This window comes from Engystomops pustulosus, chromosome 1 (assembly GCF_040894005.1).
Source record: "Engystomops pustulosus chromosome 1, aEngPut4.maternal, whole genome shotgun sequence".
NCBI lineage: Eukaryota > Metazoa > Chordata > Amphibia > Anura > Leptodactylidae > Engystomops > Engystomops pustulosus.
In genome coordinates, this window is record NC_092411.1 from 209,484,363 (window position 1) to 209,503,531 (window position 19,169).

The 19,169-nt window shown below is 45.4% G+C and overlaps 1 protein-coding gene across 1 annotated transcript; it reads left to right on the forward strand.

Annotated features, from left to right (window-relative positions):
* Positions 1–3,462: 3,462 nt before the first annotated feature.
* Positions 3,463–5,274, forward strand: LOC140122713 (uncharacterized). The gene is made up of 3 exons (XM_072143888.1): positions 3,463–3,820; positions 4,431–4,584; positions 4,722–5,274. The coding sequence occupies exons 1-3, from the start codon at positions 3,463–3,465 to the stop codon at positions 5,272–5,274; spliced, it is 1,065 nt and encodes a 354-aa protein (XP_071999989.1).
* Positions 5,275–19,169: the final 13,895 nt, after the last annotated feature.

A 19,169-nucleotide genomic window follows, 5' to 3' on the forward strand; every position in this document is an offset into this window, starting at 1 on the left:
TTCTTAATGTTGACATGCCAGGATTGCATAGAAAAAAAACTTTTAATTGCCAAGTGGCGGCTTGTACCATCTCCAGCAGTGGTCCAGAGGGTCCACAGACTCACAGCCCTGACACTATTTAGCAGGCAGGAACATGGGGACAAGATGTGCGGCGCTCCAGCCTGCTAAACTTCATATTTTTAATAAGACTATAATATGCTAACACCATATAACCATAATGATCATATTTTTTTCATGTTACGGTTAACAGCAAACAAATAAGTGCTAAAAATCCAAATAAGGATTGATGATTTTCTTTTCCTCCACCCTGAAAGAGTTAATAAAATTTCATCAATAAGCTATAGACACCCCAAAATGAAGTATCTGTAAATTGAAGTTCATCCTGAAAAAAATAAGCCCTTCATATTCCCCCAAAATTAAAATGTTTATTTCTGTAAAATGTGACAAAACGAATCTGTTCTGATGTGCGGGTGTTTATAAATGAGTTTACCACCACATATGAAGTAGTGGTGTACTCAGGAGAATGTGGGTATCAAACCTTGTGGAGTATTTTGTATTTTAATCCATTGGGGATTAAATGAATGTAATTTTTGTAAAATTTCTAAATCGCACCTTCGTTTTGTTTTAACCCAAGTGAAGCACTTAAAGGATTGACCAGTTTTCTAAAAGTTGTTTTTCAAACATTGAAATTGTTGTTCCTGTAATGAGGTATTTTATGAGGTTTTACTATTAATTAGACCTCTCAAAGTCATCTGAAAGCTAAGTAGGTCCTTCAAAACTTGAGTCTTGGCGATTTTCATGAAAATGTGAAAAATCGCACTTAAAGTTCTACTAAAGTTCTACTAAATCATCCAAATTGCTTAACTAAACTAAGGCACAATGTGCCAGGTGAAAACAATTTCAAAATCAGCTGTGTATGTTAAAGAATTCCAAAGCTTTTCCCAGATTTAAAAAATTTGGTCAGGAAGGCCAAAATGGGCACTGATGTTAAAGGGATAGACAGACAGCTGTTTTATTTTGTGTATATTATACCTGTACATATGTTATACTTTTGTTATTCTTATAATTATATTGAGTTCTTCCTTTCATTCTTTCTTTCATTTAATAGCTTACATCTTTCTTTTTTATCCTTCCAGGGGTGAGCAGCGAGAGAGTAAACTTTTTCATTACACTTTCAGCACAAGAAGCTTAGCATTTCAAATCCCAAACATGTTGCAATTTTTGAAAGCACTATATAAGAATTATTGGATAAGTCAACAACAAGCTCATAATTTTTCCAAAGCACAATCACTGAGATTGAGCAAAGACCATAAACTGGGCTTTATAAATCTGCTATGCTATGACAGATGAAAGATGTCTGCTGATGTATGTGAGTCATTGTAAATGATCTTAAAGCCGAATGCACATTGGGAAAGAACTTATCAAGTGAAGTGTACAATAAACAATAAGTTTGTGATTACATTTTGTTTTGGTAAGGTGTTCATACTTTAATCAATGCTATAGCATGTATACACAGTATTTCGTTACACTACAGTGTTGCCACATTCATATAAACAATACATTTTACAGTATCTTTTAACATACTGTAGATCAAACCAGGAAACAAAAACTAAATTGGGAAACCCCCAACTTAGTACATTTTATTGTAGAAATGTAGAAGAATTATTATTATTATTATAAACAAATACATATATTGTTGTCAGGCTTGCGGGTAGTGGATCCACTGGACCACTGCAGACGATGACTCAAGCCACTACCTGGGACCGGAGTCTAAGTGGTACCCGGTTTTCACCAGAGCCCGCCGCAAAGCGGGTTAGACAAGCTGCGGCGTGGTACCACCAGGTCGTTCCTCAGGCGTGACTTGTCTGCAGTGGCGGCCAAGGTTGAGGTACAAGAACGGCAATCAATCTCGTGGTCAAAGTCCAGGCACAGGGTCAGCACAGGCGGCAGAGATGCAACGTCAGGGTTCAATCCGGGGTCAGCAACAGGAGGTCCAAGCAGAGGGGTTCGGGAACACAGAACAGCAGCACGGAGGAACACTGGTACACGGAAACACGGAGGAGCTCAGGTAACACAGGAACACGGAGGGACACAGGAACGCAGGAGACACAGGAACGCAGGTTAGTCGCAGTAAAGCTTTCTCTCAGGCTGTGAGGCACAAAGATCCGGCAAGAGATACAGGAAGAGGCAGGCTTAAGTAGTTTTAGTGAAAATGGCCAGCGCCAATTAGTGGCGCGCTGGCCCTTTAAATTTGCCAAAGGTGGCGCGCGCGCCCTAGGAGGCGGGGACGCGCGCGCCGTGCTGCCGGAGTCGGCGTGGGAACGGGACGGGGTAAGTAAGAAGCCGGGGGACCGGGGCAGCCATGAAGCGCGGCACGGGTGCCCCTGCGACCTGGGAGGGAGGTCACAGAGGCACCCGTGACAATTGTAAGGCAGTGACTGGAAAGGTAATCAATGGCATCTATATTCCATATAGTTTTTCACCTATTCTTGATAAAGGGACGGCCATTGATGAGTAATCCAGGTTCTGGGGCAGTGTTAATGCAGCTCGTTAGCCTGCACCTGGACAAAGGTTTATAAACCCGCGCTGCACCATGGGAGGTCTCTCTGACAAGAGCTAGAGGTGATGCTGTAAGTGAAGCAAGCCTCAGGTAAAGACTGCCATTGATGATCTGAGCTGAACCCCTTCAATATATATTGAAAAACTTTATATTAACACAGAGCCTGGAATACAGTAATGACCACTCCTTGTCACCTATCCTCAGGAATTAATAATGGAGTTTGTTACCAAAAAGCAAATGTGCCCAACCATCAATCTCACATTGCGCAAGCTTAATTCTGACCTGGTCAAAATGCTTGTGGTGCAGTCTCTACCTTACAGTTAAGTTGATTTCACTACTTTTGGTTATCATGTTGTTGCCTGTTGGCCATCATGTCTTTTACACTGACTGCACCTGCTGCTGCTGTCATGCCACCACCACAACCTTGGTGCTGCTACATGCCTGCCAATATGTAGCACGTAACAGCTGCAAGCCTTAATCCATTATAATTAGGCTTCTCTGGTCTCTTTGACCAAAACCTAGAATTTTTCGAGGCTTTGTTTAATGAAGCCAAGCCATTGTGTCTTCATTCTTACAGTCAATATTGTGAGTTTCTGGTCCCTAGCATATTTTTTTTTAATTTTCTTAGCTGCTAAGCCATTTTTTTATATGTGCATTTCATGTGCATTCAGGAAATGGTGAGTCTCAGCAAGCATTATTTTTCATTTCCAAATAATACACTGTTTTTTCACATCTTTAGGCTGCATTCACACGACCGTTGAAAAACGGCCGTATATACGGGCGTATATTCGTCCAGAATACGCTACCATTCATTCCTATGGGAGATACAGTGATACAAAGAATTGCCCTATTTGTCACCGTACCGTACCGTACCGTATGTGAGCCGTATAAAAAGATAGAGCATGTCCTATTTTTTCACGCTCTTGCAGCCGTATGCCCCATTGAAGTCTATGGGAACGTATAAAATACGGGTGACATACGTTGTGGCCACCGTATGCTGCCGTATATACGTTCTGTATCTAGGAATACCAGGAACTAGGGGAGGGGAGGGGAGGACTTTCCTGGGAGTCAGAAGCAACATGGCTTATGTGCAGATGGAGAGGCTCCTGGCTCTGGTGCAAGCGCACCCTATCCTATGGGATAAGCGTTTGGAAGACTTCCACAACCGTGCCCTCAAGCACAAAAAGTGGGAGGAGATAACTGCAATACTGTTGCCGGACGAATGGGCTAGTAGCAGTACCCGGGAACGTGCATCTCTTGGTAAGCTAATTACCCTGCCCTGCAGCCATGTGCATACCCCACCCCTGCGGATCCCTGCAGCCATGCGCCCTGTGTCACCCCTGCAGCCATGTGCCCTGTATCACCCCTGCAGCCATGTGCCCTGTATCACCCCTGCAGCCATGTGCCCTGTATCAGCCCTGCAGCCATGTGGCCTGTATCAGCCCTGCAGCCATGTGCCCTGTATCAGCCCTGCAGCCATGTGCCCTGTATCACCCCTGCAGCCATGTGCCCTGTGTCACCCCTGCAGCCATGTGCCCTGTATCACCCCTGCAGCCATGTGGCCTGTATCAGCCCTGCAGCCATGTGGCCTGTATCAGCCCTGCAGCCATGTGGCCTGTATCAGCCCTGCAGCCATGTGCCCTGTATCACCCCTGCAGCCATGTGCCCTGTGTCACCCCTGCAGCCATGTGCCCTGTATCACCCCTGCAGCCATGTGCCCTGTATCACCCCTGCAGCCATGTGCCCTGTATCACCCCTGCAGCCATGTAGCCTGTATCACCCCTGCAGCCATGTGGCCTGTACCTTCTTAATACTTTTCTGTAATATTGCTTGAAACCGCAAATTAATTAAATTTTTTTTTTTTTTATAGTAAAAAAGGTCTCCACACGATGGGTCTCAGCAAGAGACCAATATAAGAGGGAAAAGTCGGAGAAAGGCCGAAGTGGCAGTGGAAAACTGCACAAGAAACCGTACCTTTACACAAGTTTCATGCGGTTTTTGGATCCGGTGATGGACGTTGGAGAGTAAGTTATCAAAACATATTTTTACTTTAAAGCATTATTAATAAAAGAATTGTAAGTTCTTGTGTCCTCAGAATTGTCGTTGCATCAATGCACTATAGAATATGTGCACAAATTTTATTTATTTTTTTTTTCTCTAGAACTGCGGATAATTTAGAGGAATCTGCCTCTATGCAGACTGGGGAAGATGTGTTGGAGGAGTCCTTTGAGGAGCAGGCAGAGGATCTATCCACACCTCAACCTCCATCTACACCACCACCACCACCACCGCCGATGCGTTCGCGTAGAAGGAGGCAGCTGGGAGTGTCAAGTCTCAGTATTGCTGCTGAGAGGGAGGTCTTGGATCAGTTGAGGAGGAGGCGCGATGATTCGGCGGAGGACATCTGCATGCGCTCCATGGTGCAAGACCTGCAAGGAGTTCATGAGGATGACAGAATGAACTGCAGGGTAGCCATGATGGCTGTCCTGCAGATTTTTCAAAAGGGCACACCGAAGGACAAGTCCGAGGTGGCTCTTTTTTTGGAAAGACGGCGGCAGCATGTGGGTGGACTGCTACCTCCAAGCCCACCTCCATCCACCAGATACCCTGCCATGGCCCCTGTGTTCCATGGGCCCTACGAAGGCTCTTCAGCCATGGCTTCTCATGGCCAAGCAACATCTGGTCCATACACAAGAGAGCTGTATGAACTCTAAATACAGCATTTTGTATTGTATATATTGTTAATATTTGTTTATAAATTCGTTAAAAAAAATATTTCTTCTTTCATTATTCTTTACTCCATCCACTAACATCCTGTATATGCATGCAAAAGAGACAGATGGGTGCATGGATCAAACAGCAAAGTAGCCATGCACTCCTCTGTCTCTTCTTCTTACAGACGTACTTTTAAATCACCATCAAATCAAGCATGGATAAACCAGGTACACTTGCTCATAGATACGAGCACCTTGAATGTGGTAATCTTATATTTGTTATAATACCTCCATCTCACTCACACCTCCTTTACTTACCCCTTTGTTAAAATTTGCAAATGTGCTTGAGGAACTCCAAGCTCCATTAACGACTATGATACCTGGAGCTCCACATGTACATTTGAATTATATCCTAAATATTAGGAACAAAGAAGCAAAAAGAAGAGCAGATACGGCCACATTTTTTAAACAATTTTTGAAGATTATTACATCCAAATTCAAATGCACACATAACCATCCATCCACATTGCTAATGTCTTAGAAAAAAAAACACATGACAAGGTATTGTGTATATAATTTTATTAAAAAAAAAAAGATTGGATGAGGTCTTAGTTTACTCCTTTGACTCATTTTCCAATGTCAGCCAAAAAGCAACTATTCGAATATGGGTCAAAGAAGTAGTAAGCTCACAACCCACGTCAAGGGGCCCCATCACTTGCGAGTCCCTACACTAAACTACCAAAACAAAAAAGGTTCAAAATAAAAAAAACCCACTAATCTAAAAGTCCAGAGCCTCAACGTCCACTAATAGCATCCATCTGCCAGGGAACGACACCCTCCGCAGAAACAAAGTAGGAGGCAAACTGCTCACGAACAAACAGTCCAGCCACTCCGGGTCGTCCTTGGAGAGTGTTGTCCAGGGGGATAGATGCTGTTGGATGTTGTCCCTCCACGTCACCATCAGAAGCACCATCATGGATCCGAACGAAGTTGTGAAGAATAACGCAGGCTTGCACTACCTTCTTAACGTTGTCCGGGTCCATCTGAATAGAGCTATGTAGAACCCGCCACTTGCTGCAAAGAATCCCGAAGGCACACTCCACATACCGTCTTGCTCGGGTGAGCCGATAGTTGAAAATGCGCCTCCGTTCATCCAAACCACGCCGCGGGAATGGCCGCAGCACATGACGGGAAAGTCCAAAGCCTTCATCAGCAACGATAACAAATGGTGCAGGAGGTCCAGTAGATCCAGGTAGACATCTCGGCTCGGGCAGGGTCAGCTGGTTGGAGCGAAGTCGTTCACCCATTCTGGAAGCCCTGAAGACCGCTGCATCCGCAGAGCTTCCATAGGCCCCAATATCAACAATTATAAACTTGTAGTCACTGTCAGCCAAAGCCAACAAAACCACAGAAAAATATTGTTTATAATTGAAGAATTGGGACCCTGAGTGAGCTGGCTTCTTCACACGTATGTGTTTCCCATCCAGCGCCCCGATGCAATTTGGAAACTGTGCTGAGTCCAGGAAACCATCAGAAATCCGGATCCAGTCTTCAGCAGTTGGCACAGGCATGACCGCAGGTCTTAGTCGCTTCCATATCACTTCGCAGGTCAATCTCACGATCATTGAAATGGTGGAAACGCCCAGCAGGAACTCATAATGCAGCGAAGCAAACGAGTTCCCAGTGGCAAGAAACCTAAAAAAAAAAAATACATTTAATATTTAAACAGACTGTCCAACTTGAAATAATGAAATGTATATACTTGAGAAAACTTACCGCAGTGTCACAATGAGCCGTTCCTCTGGTGTCACAGACCGCCTCATGTTGGTATCGTGAAACCAGAGCCCCGATCGCAGGTCCGCCAAAAGACGATCAAATGAAGTCACAGTCATCCGAACGTAGTTGTGAAACTTGTCCGGATGCTGGCGCAGGTCAGCGTACAAGTTCATGAAGTGACCCCTCCTAGGCCGCTCGGCAACAATGGGATGAACCCAAAATCGCCTAGTCGAGCGCCGCTCCTCCTCACGCATTGCAGAACACCTTCGGAGAAAGCGCAGAACAACCCAGTCCAGGAGCAGATCGTCTGTGGGATTGTACGCCATCGCAAAAGATAAGAAGTGCCAGAAACCAGAACCAGAAGCAGCAATGGAGACTAAACCTTGCTCTCACAAAAGTCAAAATGGAGTCTGGGCCGGTCAGGTGACCAAATTTGGGGATGGGCAAGCTTTTGTCATCATTTCTCATTATTTGCTGGCCCACCGTATTTTGTACGGACACGGTACGGATACGGTGCAATACGTGCGCATACGGGTAAAAACGGCACGTATATACGGCACAATACGCCAGAAATATACAGAACGTGAAAATTTAAAAGATCGTGTGAATGCAGCCTTAAACATGTCTTTGCACAAAGATATGTGTGTCAGGGTGAGGAAAAATGAAAAAAATGTAATTAGTTAAATGAGATAGCTTTCTGAAAAATATGAAAAATATGATGTAACTGAAGCACGTTGTATGATTTACTTAGCTCTACTGGGAAATGCAAGAATCAACTTTTATCATGTACAAAACAGTGTGACAAAATAGAACACCTTTTATTGAGGATGATAATTAAGGAAAATACACAAATTAAAGCAATTTAAGCACAGTTATGGGTATAGATGAAACTCACAAACCTAACCCCCCCCCCCCCAAAAAAAAAAAAAACACACACACTTTTTTTTGTAATCAATAGTATATATTTTTATTTTTTTTTTGCACCTGGGGGCTAATAATCCAAAGGCAAAATATGTCCTTGGGGGAGTAAATCTGGGAGAGTCCCCTGTTGAGAAGGACCTGGGGGTACTAGAAGATCATAAAATCAATAACAGCATGCAATGTCATTCAGCTGCCTCTAAAGCCCGTAGGATCTTGTCATGTAACAAAAGTGATATGGACTCTCGTGATAGCATTGTTCGGCCTCATCTGGAATATGCTGTCCAGTTCTGGGCACCAGTCCATAAAAAGGATGCCCTGGAGAGGGTTCAGCATAGAGCCACAAAAATAATAAGGATTATGGAGGGTCTTAGTTATGAGGAAAGATAAAAACTAGAGATGAGCGAACATACTCGTCCGAGCTTGATGCTCGATCGAGCATTAGCGTACTCGTAACTGTTCGTTGCTCGGACGAGTATTTTGCCCGCTCGAGAAAATGGCAGCTCCCGCCGTTTTGCTTTTTGGCGGCCAGAAACAGAGCCAATCACAAGCCAGGAGACTCTGCACTCCACCCAGCATGACGTGGTACCCTTACACGTAGATAGCAGTGGTTGGCTGGCCAGATCAGGTGACCCTGGGATAGACTAGCCGCTGCCCGCGCTGCTCGGATCATTCTCTGTCTGGATGCCGCTAGGGAGAGAGCTACTGCTGGTCAGGGAAAGCGTTAGGGTGTTCTATTAGCTTACTGTTAGGCAGGAGTGATTCTACAACAACCCAACAGCCCTTCTTAGGGCTACAATAACGTTATACTTTTTTTTTTTATTTGCTTGTGGCTGGGCTTGCTGGCACTAGTAGTGCAGCTAGTTCCATATTGTGAGGAATTAGCAGGGGGACTTGCTACCGTTGTGTTTAGCTCTTAGTGACACACATATCCACCTCAAACACCAAAGTGGGAAAATTTATTAGGGGTTTGATTTCAATTAGGCACAGTCTGCCAGTTTCTTTTTATTTTACGTTTATTTTTTTAATAACTCAGTGTCATCTCATCTTGCATAGTAGTGTGCTTTCATACTTGGCTAGAAAATAGCCATAGGAGAATCCAAACGGCTTACTTACGCCTACAGTAGCGTTATATATATTTGATTTCTGGTTGATCTGCTGGTGGCTGTAGTTGCTGCAGTGCATCTACTAGCAAATTGTGAGCAATTTGGAGTGAGACTTGCGACCGCTGTGTTTTGCGCTTAGTGACGCACATATCCATCGCAAAGACCGAAGTGGGAAAATTTATTAGGGCCCGGGGTTGGATTTCAATTAGGCACAGTCTGCCATTTCCTTTTTTATTTTACGTTTATTTTTTTCATAACTCAGCGTCATCTCATCTGGCATAGTAGTGTGCTTTAATACTTGGCTAGAAAATAGCCATAGGAGAATCCAAACGGCTTACTTACGCCTACAGTAGCGTTATATATATTTGATTTCTGGTTGATCTGCTGGTGGCTGTAGTTGCTGCAGTGCATCTACTAGCAAATTGGGAGCAATTTGGAGTGAGACTTGCGACCGCTGTGTTTTGCGCTTAGTGACGCACATATCCATCGCAAAGACCGAAGTGGGAAAATTTATTAGGGCCCGGGGTTGGATTTCAATTAGGCACAGTCTGCCATTTCCTTTTTTATTTTACGTTTATTTTTTTCTTAACTCAGCGTCATCTCATCTGGCATAGTAGTGTGCTTTAATACTTGGCTAGAAAATAGCCATAGGAGAATCCAAACGGCTTACTTACGCCTACAGTAGCGTTATATATATTTGATTTCTGGTTGATCTGCTGGTGGCTGTAGTTGCTGCAGTGCATCTACTAGCAAATTGGGAGCAATTTGTAGTGAGACTTGCGACCGCTGTGTTTTGCGCTTAGTGACGCACATATCCATCGCAAAGACCGAAGTGGGAAAATTTATTAGGGCCCGGGGTTGGAATTCAATTAGGCACAGTCTGCCATTTCCTTTTTTATTTTACGTTTATTTTTTTCATAACTCAGCGTCATCTCATCTGGCATAGTAGTGTGCTTTAATACTTGGCTAGAAAATAGCCATAGGAGAATCCAAACGGCTTACTTACGCCTACAGTAGCGTTATATATATTTGATTTCTGGTTGATCTGCTGGTGGCTGTAGTTGCTGCAGTGCATCTACTAGCAAATTGGGAGCAATTTGGAGTGAGACTTGCGACCGCTGTGTTTTGCGCTTAGTAACGCACATATCCATCGCAAAGACCGAAGTGGGAAAATTTATTAGGGCCCGGGGTTGGATTTCAATTAGGCACAGTCTGCCATTTCCTTTTTTATTTTACGTTTATTTTTTTAATAACTCAGCGTCATCTCATCTGGCATAGTAGTGTGCTTTAATACTTGGCTAGAAAATAGCCATAGGAGAATCCAAACGGCTTACTTACGCCTACAGTAGCGTTATATATATTTGATTTCTGGTTGATCTGCTGGTGGCTGTAGTTGCTGCAGTGCATCTACTAGCAAATTGGGAGAAATTTGGAGTGAGACTTGCGACCGCTGTGTTTTGCGCTTAGTGACGCACATATCCATCGCAAAGACCGAAGTGGGAAAATTTATTAGGGCCCGGGGTTGTATTTCAATTAGGCACAGTCTGCCATTTCCTTTTTTATTTTACGGTTTTTTTTTTCATAACTCAGCGTCATCTCATCTGGCATAGTAGTGTGCTTTAATACTTGGCTAGAAAATAGCCATAGGAGAATCCAAACGGCTTACTTACGCCTACAGTAGCGTTATATATTTGATTTCTGGTTGATCTGCTGGTGGCTGTAGTTGCTGCAGTGCATCTACTAGCAAATTGGGAGAAATTTGGAGTGAGACTTGCGACCGCTGTGTTTTGCGCTTAGTGACGCACATATCCATCGCAAAGACCGAAGTGGGAAAATTTATTAGGGCCCGGGGTTGTATTTCAATTAGGCACAGTCTGCCATTTCCTTTTTTATTTTACGGTTTTTTTTTTCATAACTCAGCGTCATCTCATCTGGCATAGTAGTGTGCTTTAATACTTGGCTAGAAAATAGCCATAGGAGAATCCAAACGGCTTACTTACGCCTACAGTAGCGTTATATATTTGATTTCTGGTTGATCTGCTGGTGGCTGTAGTTGCTGCAGTGCATCTACTAGCAAATTGGGAGCAATTTGTAGTGAGACTTGCGACCGCTGTGTTTTGCGCTTAGTGACGCACATATCCATCGCAAAGACCGAAGTGGGAAAATTTATTAGGGCCCGGGGTTGGATTTCAATTAGGCACAGTCTGCCATTTCCTTTTTTATTTTACGTTTATTTTTTTCATAACTCAGCGTCATCTCATCTGGCATAGTAGTGTGCTTTAATACTTGGCTAGAAAATAGCCATAGGAGAATCCAAACGGCTTACTTACGCCTACAGTAGCGTTATATATATTTGATTTCTGGTTGATCTGCTGGTGGCTGTAGTTGCTGCAGTGCATCTACTAGCAAATTGGGAGCAATTTGGAGTGAGACTTGCGACCACTGTGTTTTGCGCTTAGTGACGCACATATCCATCGCAAAGACCGAAGTGGGAAAATTTATTAGGGCCCGGGGTTGGATTTCAATTAGGCACAGTCTGCCATTTCCTTTTTTATTTTACGTTTATTTTTTTCATAACTCAGTGTCATCTCATCTGGCATAGCAGTGTGCTTTCATACTTGGCTAGAAAATAGCCATAGCAATAGGATAGCATTGTTTGGTTTTAAAAACTAAAAAACACACAAAAAAAAAAACACAAAAAAAAGTTAAAAAAAAAATTAAAGTTATAACTCTCATTTTCAAAATGTTTAACCCGAGGGCTAGGGGTAGAGGACGAGGGCGGGGACGTGGGCGTCCAACTACTGCAGGGGTCAGAGGCCGTGGTCCTGGGCGGGGTTAGACACCACCTGCTGATGAGGGAGCAGGGGAACGCCGCAGAGCTACACTCCCTAGGTTCATGTCTGAAGTTACTGGGACTCGTGGTAGAGCACTGTTGAGGCCAGAACAGTGCGGACAGGTGATGTCGTGGATTGATGACAATGCTTCGAGCAATTTGTCCACCAGTCAGTCTTCCACGCAGTCCACCCATGTCACCGAAATCGGCACTCCTCCAGCTCCTGCACCTCAGCCTCCTCCCCCCCAGTCTGCCCCCTCCCAGCAAAATTTGCCATTTGAACCGGCATACTCTGAGGAACTGTTTTCTGGACCCTTCCTACAGTCACAAACCACTTGTCCGGTTGTTGATGAGCAATTTTCCGATGCCCAGGTTTTCCACCAGTCGCAGTCTGTGGGTGATGATGACCTTGTTGACGTACTGGAAGAAGTGTGTAAAGAGGTGTCCGACGATGAGGAGACACGGTTGTCAGACAGTGGGGAAGTTGTTGTCAGGGCAGGAAGTCCGAGGGGGGAGCAGACTGAGGGATCGGAGGATGATGAGGTGACAGACCCAAGCTGGGTTGAGAGGCCGGGTGAACACAGTGCTTCTGAGACGGAGGAGAGTCCTCGACCAGAACAGGTTGGAAGAGGCAGTGGTGGGGCCAGACGGAGAGGCAGGGCCAGACCTGGTGCATCAGCGCCAAATGTGTCAACTAGTGAAGCTCCCGTGGCGAGGGCTCCTGCGGCGAGGGCTAGATTTTCAGAAGTCTGGAGGTTCTTTAAGGAAACACCGGATGACCGACGGACTGTGGTGTGCCACATTTGCCAAACCAGGATCAGCAGGGGTTCCACCACTACTAGCTTAACTACCACCAGTATGCGCAGGCATATGAATGCTAAACACCCCACTCAGTGGCAACAAGCGCGTTCACCTCCGGCCGTGCACACCACTGCTCCTTCCCCTGTGTCAGCTGATAGTCAGCCCCCTGCCCAGGACCCTGCCACAAAAACCCCATCGTCGCCTCCACGATCCTCCACAGCATCCACCAGCGTTCAGCTCTCCATACCCCAGACGCTGGAGCGGAAACACAAATATAGTGCAACCCACCCGCACGCCCAAGCCCTTAATGTGCACATCTCCAGATTGCTAAGCCTGGAGATGCTGCCCTATAGGCTAGTAGAGACCGAGGCCTTTCGCAGCCTCATGGCGGCGGCCGCCCCTCGGTATTCGGTCCCCAGCCGCCACTACTTTTCCCGATGTGCCGTCCCAGCCCTGCACCAGCACGTGTCAGACAACATAATCCGTGCCCTGACCAACGCCGTTTCTGACAAGGTCCACCTGACCACGGACACGTGGACGAGTGCTGCCGGGCAGGGCCACTATATATCGCTGACGGCACATTGGGTTAACTTGGTGGAGGCTGGGACCGAGTCTGACCCTGCGGCTGGTCATATACTGCCGACGCCGAGGATTGCGGGGCCTACCTCGGTCCAGGTGTTTCAGGCCTACTATGCCTCCTCCTCCTCCCACCCCTCCTCCACCTCCTCCTCCGAACGACCATCCGTGGGCATGGCGCCATCAGTCGGTAGCTCTAGGCACAGCAGCAGTGCCGTCGCTAAGCGACAGCAGGCGGTGCTCAAACTGCTGAGCCTAGGCGATAAAAGGCACACCGCCCAAGAACTATTACAGGGCATCACGGCGCAGACTGATCTGTGGCTGGCACCGCTGAACCTGAAGCCAGGCATGGTTGTGTGTGACAACGGCCGTAACCTGGTGGCGGCTCTGCAACTCGGCAGACTGACACATGTGCCATGCCTGGCCCATGTGTTAAATCTGATAGTTCAGCGTTTCCTCAAGACATACCCCAATCTGTCTTATTTGCTCACGAAGGTGCGCCGCATCTGTGCGCATTTCAGGAAGTCCAGCACAGATGCTGCCACTCTCAGGGCAGCGCAGCGCCGCCTCCAACTGCCCGCTCACCGACTGTTGTGCGACGTGCCCACGAGGTGGAATTCAACACTGACCATGTTATCCAGAGTTTACCAGCAGCGCCGAGCGATTGTAGACTGCCAGATGTCAACTTCCACCAGAACTGGTAGTCAGGTCAGTCAGCTTCCTCAAGTCTACAATGAGGAGTGGACGTGGATGTCTGATATCTGTCAGGTGCTGAGTAACTTTGAGGAGTCAACACAGATGGTCAGTGGCGATGCCGCCATCATCAGCCTCACCATCCCGCTGCTTGGCCTGTTGAAAAACTCTCTGGTCAGCATGAAGTCGGAAGCTTTGCGCTCCTCACAAGAGACGGGGGAAGAAGATTCCCTTGTTGATAGCCAAAGCACCCTTAGGTCTGTTTCTCAGCGCATATCGGAGGAGGTGGAGGTGGAGGAGGATGAGGAGGAAGAGGAGGAGAATGTTGGCGAGACACAAGAGGGGACCATTGTTGAGTCCTTCACTGTTGAGTGTGTATGGGCAGAAGAAGAGGAGTTGGAGAAGTTGGAGGAGGAGGAAATGGACAGTCAGGCCAGTGAGGGGAGTGAATTCTTACGCGTTGGTACTCTGGCGCATATGGCAGATTTCATGCTAGGCTGCCTATCCCGTGACCCTCGCGTTCAAAGAATTTATTCCAGCACCGATTACTGGGTGTTCACTCTCCTGGACCCACGGTACAAGCAAAATCTTTCCACTCTCATCCCTGGAGAGGAAAGGAGTGTGAGAATGCATGAATACCAGCAGGCCCTGGTGCACAAGCTGAAACAGTATTTCCCTTCTGACAGCGCTAGCGGCAGAGTGCGTAGTTCTGCGGGACAAGTAGCGAGGGAGAGTAGGCGAGCAGGCAGCTTGTCCAGCACTGGCAAGGGTACGCTTTACAAGGCTTTTGCCAGCTTTATGTCACCCCAGCAAGACACTGTCACCTGTCCCCAGTCTCGGCAGAGTAGGGCTGATCTTTACAGAAAGATGGTGAGGGAGTACGTAGCTGACCATACCATCATCCTAAATGATCACACAGCTCCCTACAACTACTGGGTTTCAAAGCTGGACATGTGGCACGAACTGGCGCTGTACGCCTTGGAGGTTCTTGCCTGCCCTGCCGCTAGCGCCTTGTCCGAGCGGGTTTTCAGTGCAGCTGGTGGCATCATCACCGATAAGCGTACACGCCTGTCGACTGACAGCGCTGACAGGCTGACGCTTATCAAGATGAATAAAGCCTGGATTTCTCCTAATTTCCAATCTCCACCAGGTGAAGGAAGCTCAACCTGAATAATTTATCCACTTCTCCTCCTCCTCATTTTCCTCCTTCTCCTCCTCTTTGTACAGTAAAGCAGAGGAAACTGGCTATTTTTTGACAGGGCCCACTGGCTCTAGCTATAGTACTTTATGCATTTAATTTTTCTGGAGGGCCACCGACCCGGTCCTCTGTTTTAAACAATTTTTGGGAGTGCCACATACAGGCACTCAATCTATTCAATTTTTCTGGAGGGCCACCTACCTGCTCCTCTGGTTTGAAAACTTTTTTGGACTGCCACATACAGGCACTCAATCTATTCCATTTTTCTGGAGGGCCACCTACCTGCTCCTCTGGTTTGAAAACTTTTTTGGACTGCCACATACAGGCACTCAATCTATTCCATTTTTCTGGAGGGCCACCTACCTGCTCCTCTGGTTTGAAAACTTTTTTGGACTGCCACATACAGGCACTCAATCTATTCCATTTTTCTGGAGGGCCACCTACCTGCTTCTCTGGTTTGAAAACTTTTTTGGACTGCCACTTACAGGCACTCAATCTATTCCATTTTTCTGGAGGGCCACCTACCTGCTCCTCTGGTTTGAAAACTTTTTTGGACTGCCACATACAGGCACTCAATCTATTCCATTTTTCTGGAGGGCCACCTACCTGCTCCTCTGGTTTGAAAACTTTTTTGGACTGCCACATACAGGCACTCAATCTATTCCATTTTTCTGGAGGGCCACCTACCTGCTCCTCTGGTTTGAAAACTTTTTTGGACTGCCACATACAGGCACTCAATCTATTCCATTTTTCTGGAGGGCCACCTACCTGCTCCTCTGGTTTGAAAACTTTTTTGGACTTCCACATACAGGCACTATCCAAATTGAATTGTCTCCATAGCAGCCTCCACACGTTGTCTCCATTGCTACCTCCAAAAGTCGTCCATATAGCTGCCTCCATACATCGTCCCTTTATCAAACGAGGTGTGTCAGGCCGAAATTTGGGTTGTTTTCATGGATTCCACATCAAAGTTGTTAACTTTGTCGCCACCCTGCTGTGTTATCCACAAAATACACTGGCAAACTTTTAACATTTACGGATATTATTTCAGCGCTTCTTGCGCATCTGTTTACATTCCCCTCACCCGCCATATCCTAAACTTTTAAGAACGCTACTACACTTGATCTTATACAAAAGGTTCTTAGAAGTGCTGTTTGGGGAGTAGCCTAGAGACAGGGGCTTGGATTGGCGAAAGCTCGCCTGGCAGCGGAGCGCCAGCTCCATGCCAAGAACCAACTAACATAGTTTTAACTGCAGCACCTTTAATCTACTACTAGTTCACTGCCTCCATACATGGCCGCCTTATCAAACGTGCTGTGTCAGGCAGAATTTTGGGTTGTTTTCATAGCTTCCACAACAAACTTGTTAACTTTGTCGCCACCCTGCTGTGTAATCCTCAAAATATACTGGCAAACTTTTACCATTTACGGATATTATTTCAGCGCTTCTTGCGCAGATGTTTACATTCCCCTCACCCGCCATATCCCAAACTTATAAGAACGCTACTACACTTGATCTTATACAAAAGGTTCTTAGAAGTGCTGTTTGGGGAGTAGCCTAGAGACAGGGGCTTGGATTGGCGAAAGCTCGCCTGGCAGCGGAGCGCCAGCTCCATGCCAAGATCCAACTAACATAGTTTTAACTGCAGCACCTTTAATCTACTACTAGTTCACTGCCTCCATACATGGTCCCTTTATCAAACGAGCTGTGTCTGGCAGAATTTTGGGTTGTTTTCATGGCTTCCACATCAAACTTGTTAACTTTGTCGCCAGCCTGCTGTGTAATCCACAAAATATACTGGCAAACTTTTATCATGTACCGATATTATTTGAGCGCTTCTTGCTCACCTCCTTTGGTTCCTCTCTGCCACCCATTGGTTTGAAGCCTGAGTCCATTTAGGGTATGTCGCCATGCCACTCTCTAGCCTGCCGCTGCTGCCGCTGCCTCTGCATGCCGTCTTCTATAATGTCAGGGTCAATTATTGGATGTTTTAGATGCTCTCTAGCTTCATTCTGTCACTCTGTCATGGCCATGCTGTTGCCCATAATTTTGGCATAATGGTGCATTTAAGCAGCCTCAGAGGCATCCATGCATGCTGCCCCTGCTGTTTCCTGTCCATTTCCGTGGTGTTTCCATGCTTTTCTGAGGTTCCCAGGTGTTTGGCCAAGCTTCCCTGTGCAGAGCCTTGGTCCCCTTGAAAAATGCTCGAGTCTCCCATTGACTTCAATGGGGCTCGTTACTCGAAACGAGCACTCGAGCATCGGGAAAAGTTTGTCTCGAATAACAAGTACCCGAGCATTTTAGTGCTCGCTCATCTCTAATAAAAACAAATAGATTTATTGAGTCTGGAAAAGAGACGACTACGAGGGGACATGATTAAGGGTTTATATAAATATATGAATTTTCCATGGAGAAAATATGGTGGTAAGTTGTTCCAGATTAAATCAAATCAAAAGACAAGGGGGCATTGTCTCCGTCTGGAGAAATCAAGGTTTAATCACCGAAGGCGACAGGGCTTTTTTACTATGAGAATTGTCAATCTGTGGAATAGCCTGCCTCAGGTGCTGGTCACAGCAGGGACAGCAGAGAGCTTCAAGAAGGGTCTAGATACCTTTTTACACCTAAATAACATTGATTGTGAATGTTGTATAGAATTGTTTCCCCTAAATCCTTCCTCATGCAATCACTTCCCTTCCGTGGTTGAACTTGATGGACAAGTGTCTTTTTTCAACCGTATAAACTACTACTATGATACTATGATTAGTGCAGGAGACACTGCAACTAAAAGACTTCACTGCAGACTCCGGACCTGAAACACCTGCATCGAAAAGACAGTGGGTGGTCAGTGTTAAGTTCAATTGGCTTTATGCAGAGCTGGTGGGAAAGAATAAAAATGTATTTTATAGAATGCAGAAGATTAAACACATGAACACATTAACAATGCCATGCATACAGATGGGTTCACCCTTACTTGAATTTGGTTAAGGATTTATTTATCATGAAACTTATTCAAAACAATATTGTGCCATGGTAACAAATCCTTTAAGTGGTCTTTTGAGAAAGACCTATTAGATTTAAACTATAGGGAGCATTTATAACAAGTTTCTTAGAGCAGAACTGTTCTAGTTGCCAGTGGCAACCTATCAGAGCTTGGCTTTCATTTTCCCACAGCTGTTTGTAAAATTACAGCTGAGCTCTGATTGGTTTCCATGGGCAACTAGGGATGCTTGACCTCATAGACTTATGATAAATCTCCTCCTATGTGTTTGACTCAGCAATATTAGCCTTTTACAGCACAAACTTAACTCCTTAGGAAAAACTCTTATCCCAACAATTTGAAAGATGCCTCAAAACACTGAACTGCCACTCAGACCACACTATTCTTGCTAAAAAAAAAAATCTCTTTCTGGTCCAGATGTATCCACCACATCAAAAGATATTCTAGCATCAAGGTCCTCACAGAGGTGACCAAGCAGATAGACAAATTAAGACAGAGGGTGGCAGAGTTTGGCAAGATATGGTTAATAACTATATAGATGACAACACTAATAGCATGGAGCAGGTGGAAGTAAAGCTGGAGGACTTAGTGAACTGTTCTAGAAAAAACCATCACAATAAGAGATTGATACCTTAGAACACATACAATACACAGAAAGAAATATAGATTAGGTATGCCAGTATCCAAAAATGCCCATGGATGTTTAAATATTTTTATATTTAAAAATTGTGAAGGGCATAATGGAAATAAAATTTAAATTTCCTTTAATTTTTTTTATAGCCTGATATTTTTTCTCTCTTGCTAGAATAAAGCACTTAGGGGCATATTTACTTAGAGTAGTGCAATCTGCACTAAATGCGGTTAGTATGTGTATAGTGTAGGGTGCCAGATTCAGGATTTCTGGCACCTGTTCTTCATGAATCTTGCATCCCTGCACTTCTCTTGACAGAGTTCACCAACATTTTTTGTTGCACCTTTAACATAGGATGTGCAACA

Excerpts from the sequence above, each read along its gene's own strand:
- LOC140122713 (XM_072143888.1), top strand. The coding sequence starts at position 3,463 with ATGTCCTATTTTTTCACGCTCTTGCAGCCGTATGCCCCATTGAAGTCT. Across the intron at positions 3,821-4,430 it reads CCGGGAACGTGCATCTCTTG|TAAAAAAGGTCTCCACACGA; the intron begins GTAAGCTAATTA and ends TTTTTTTTATAG. Across the intron at positions 4,585-4,721 it reads CCGGTGATGGACGTTGGAGA|AACTGCGGATAATTTAGAGG; the intron begins GTAAGTTATCAA and ends TTTTTTCTCTAG.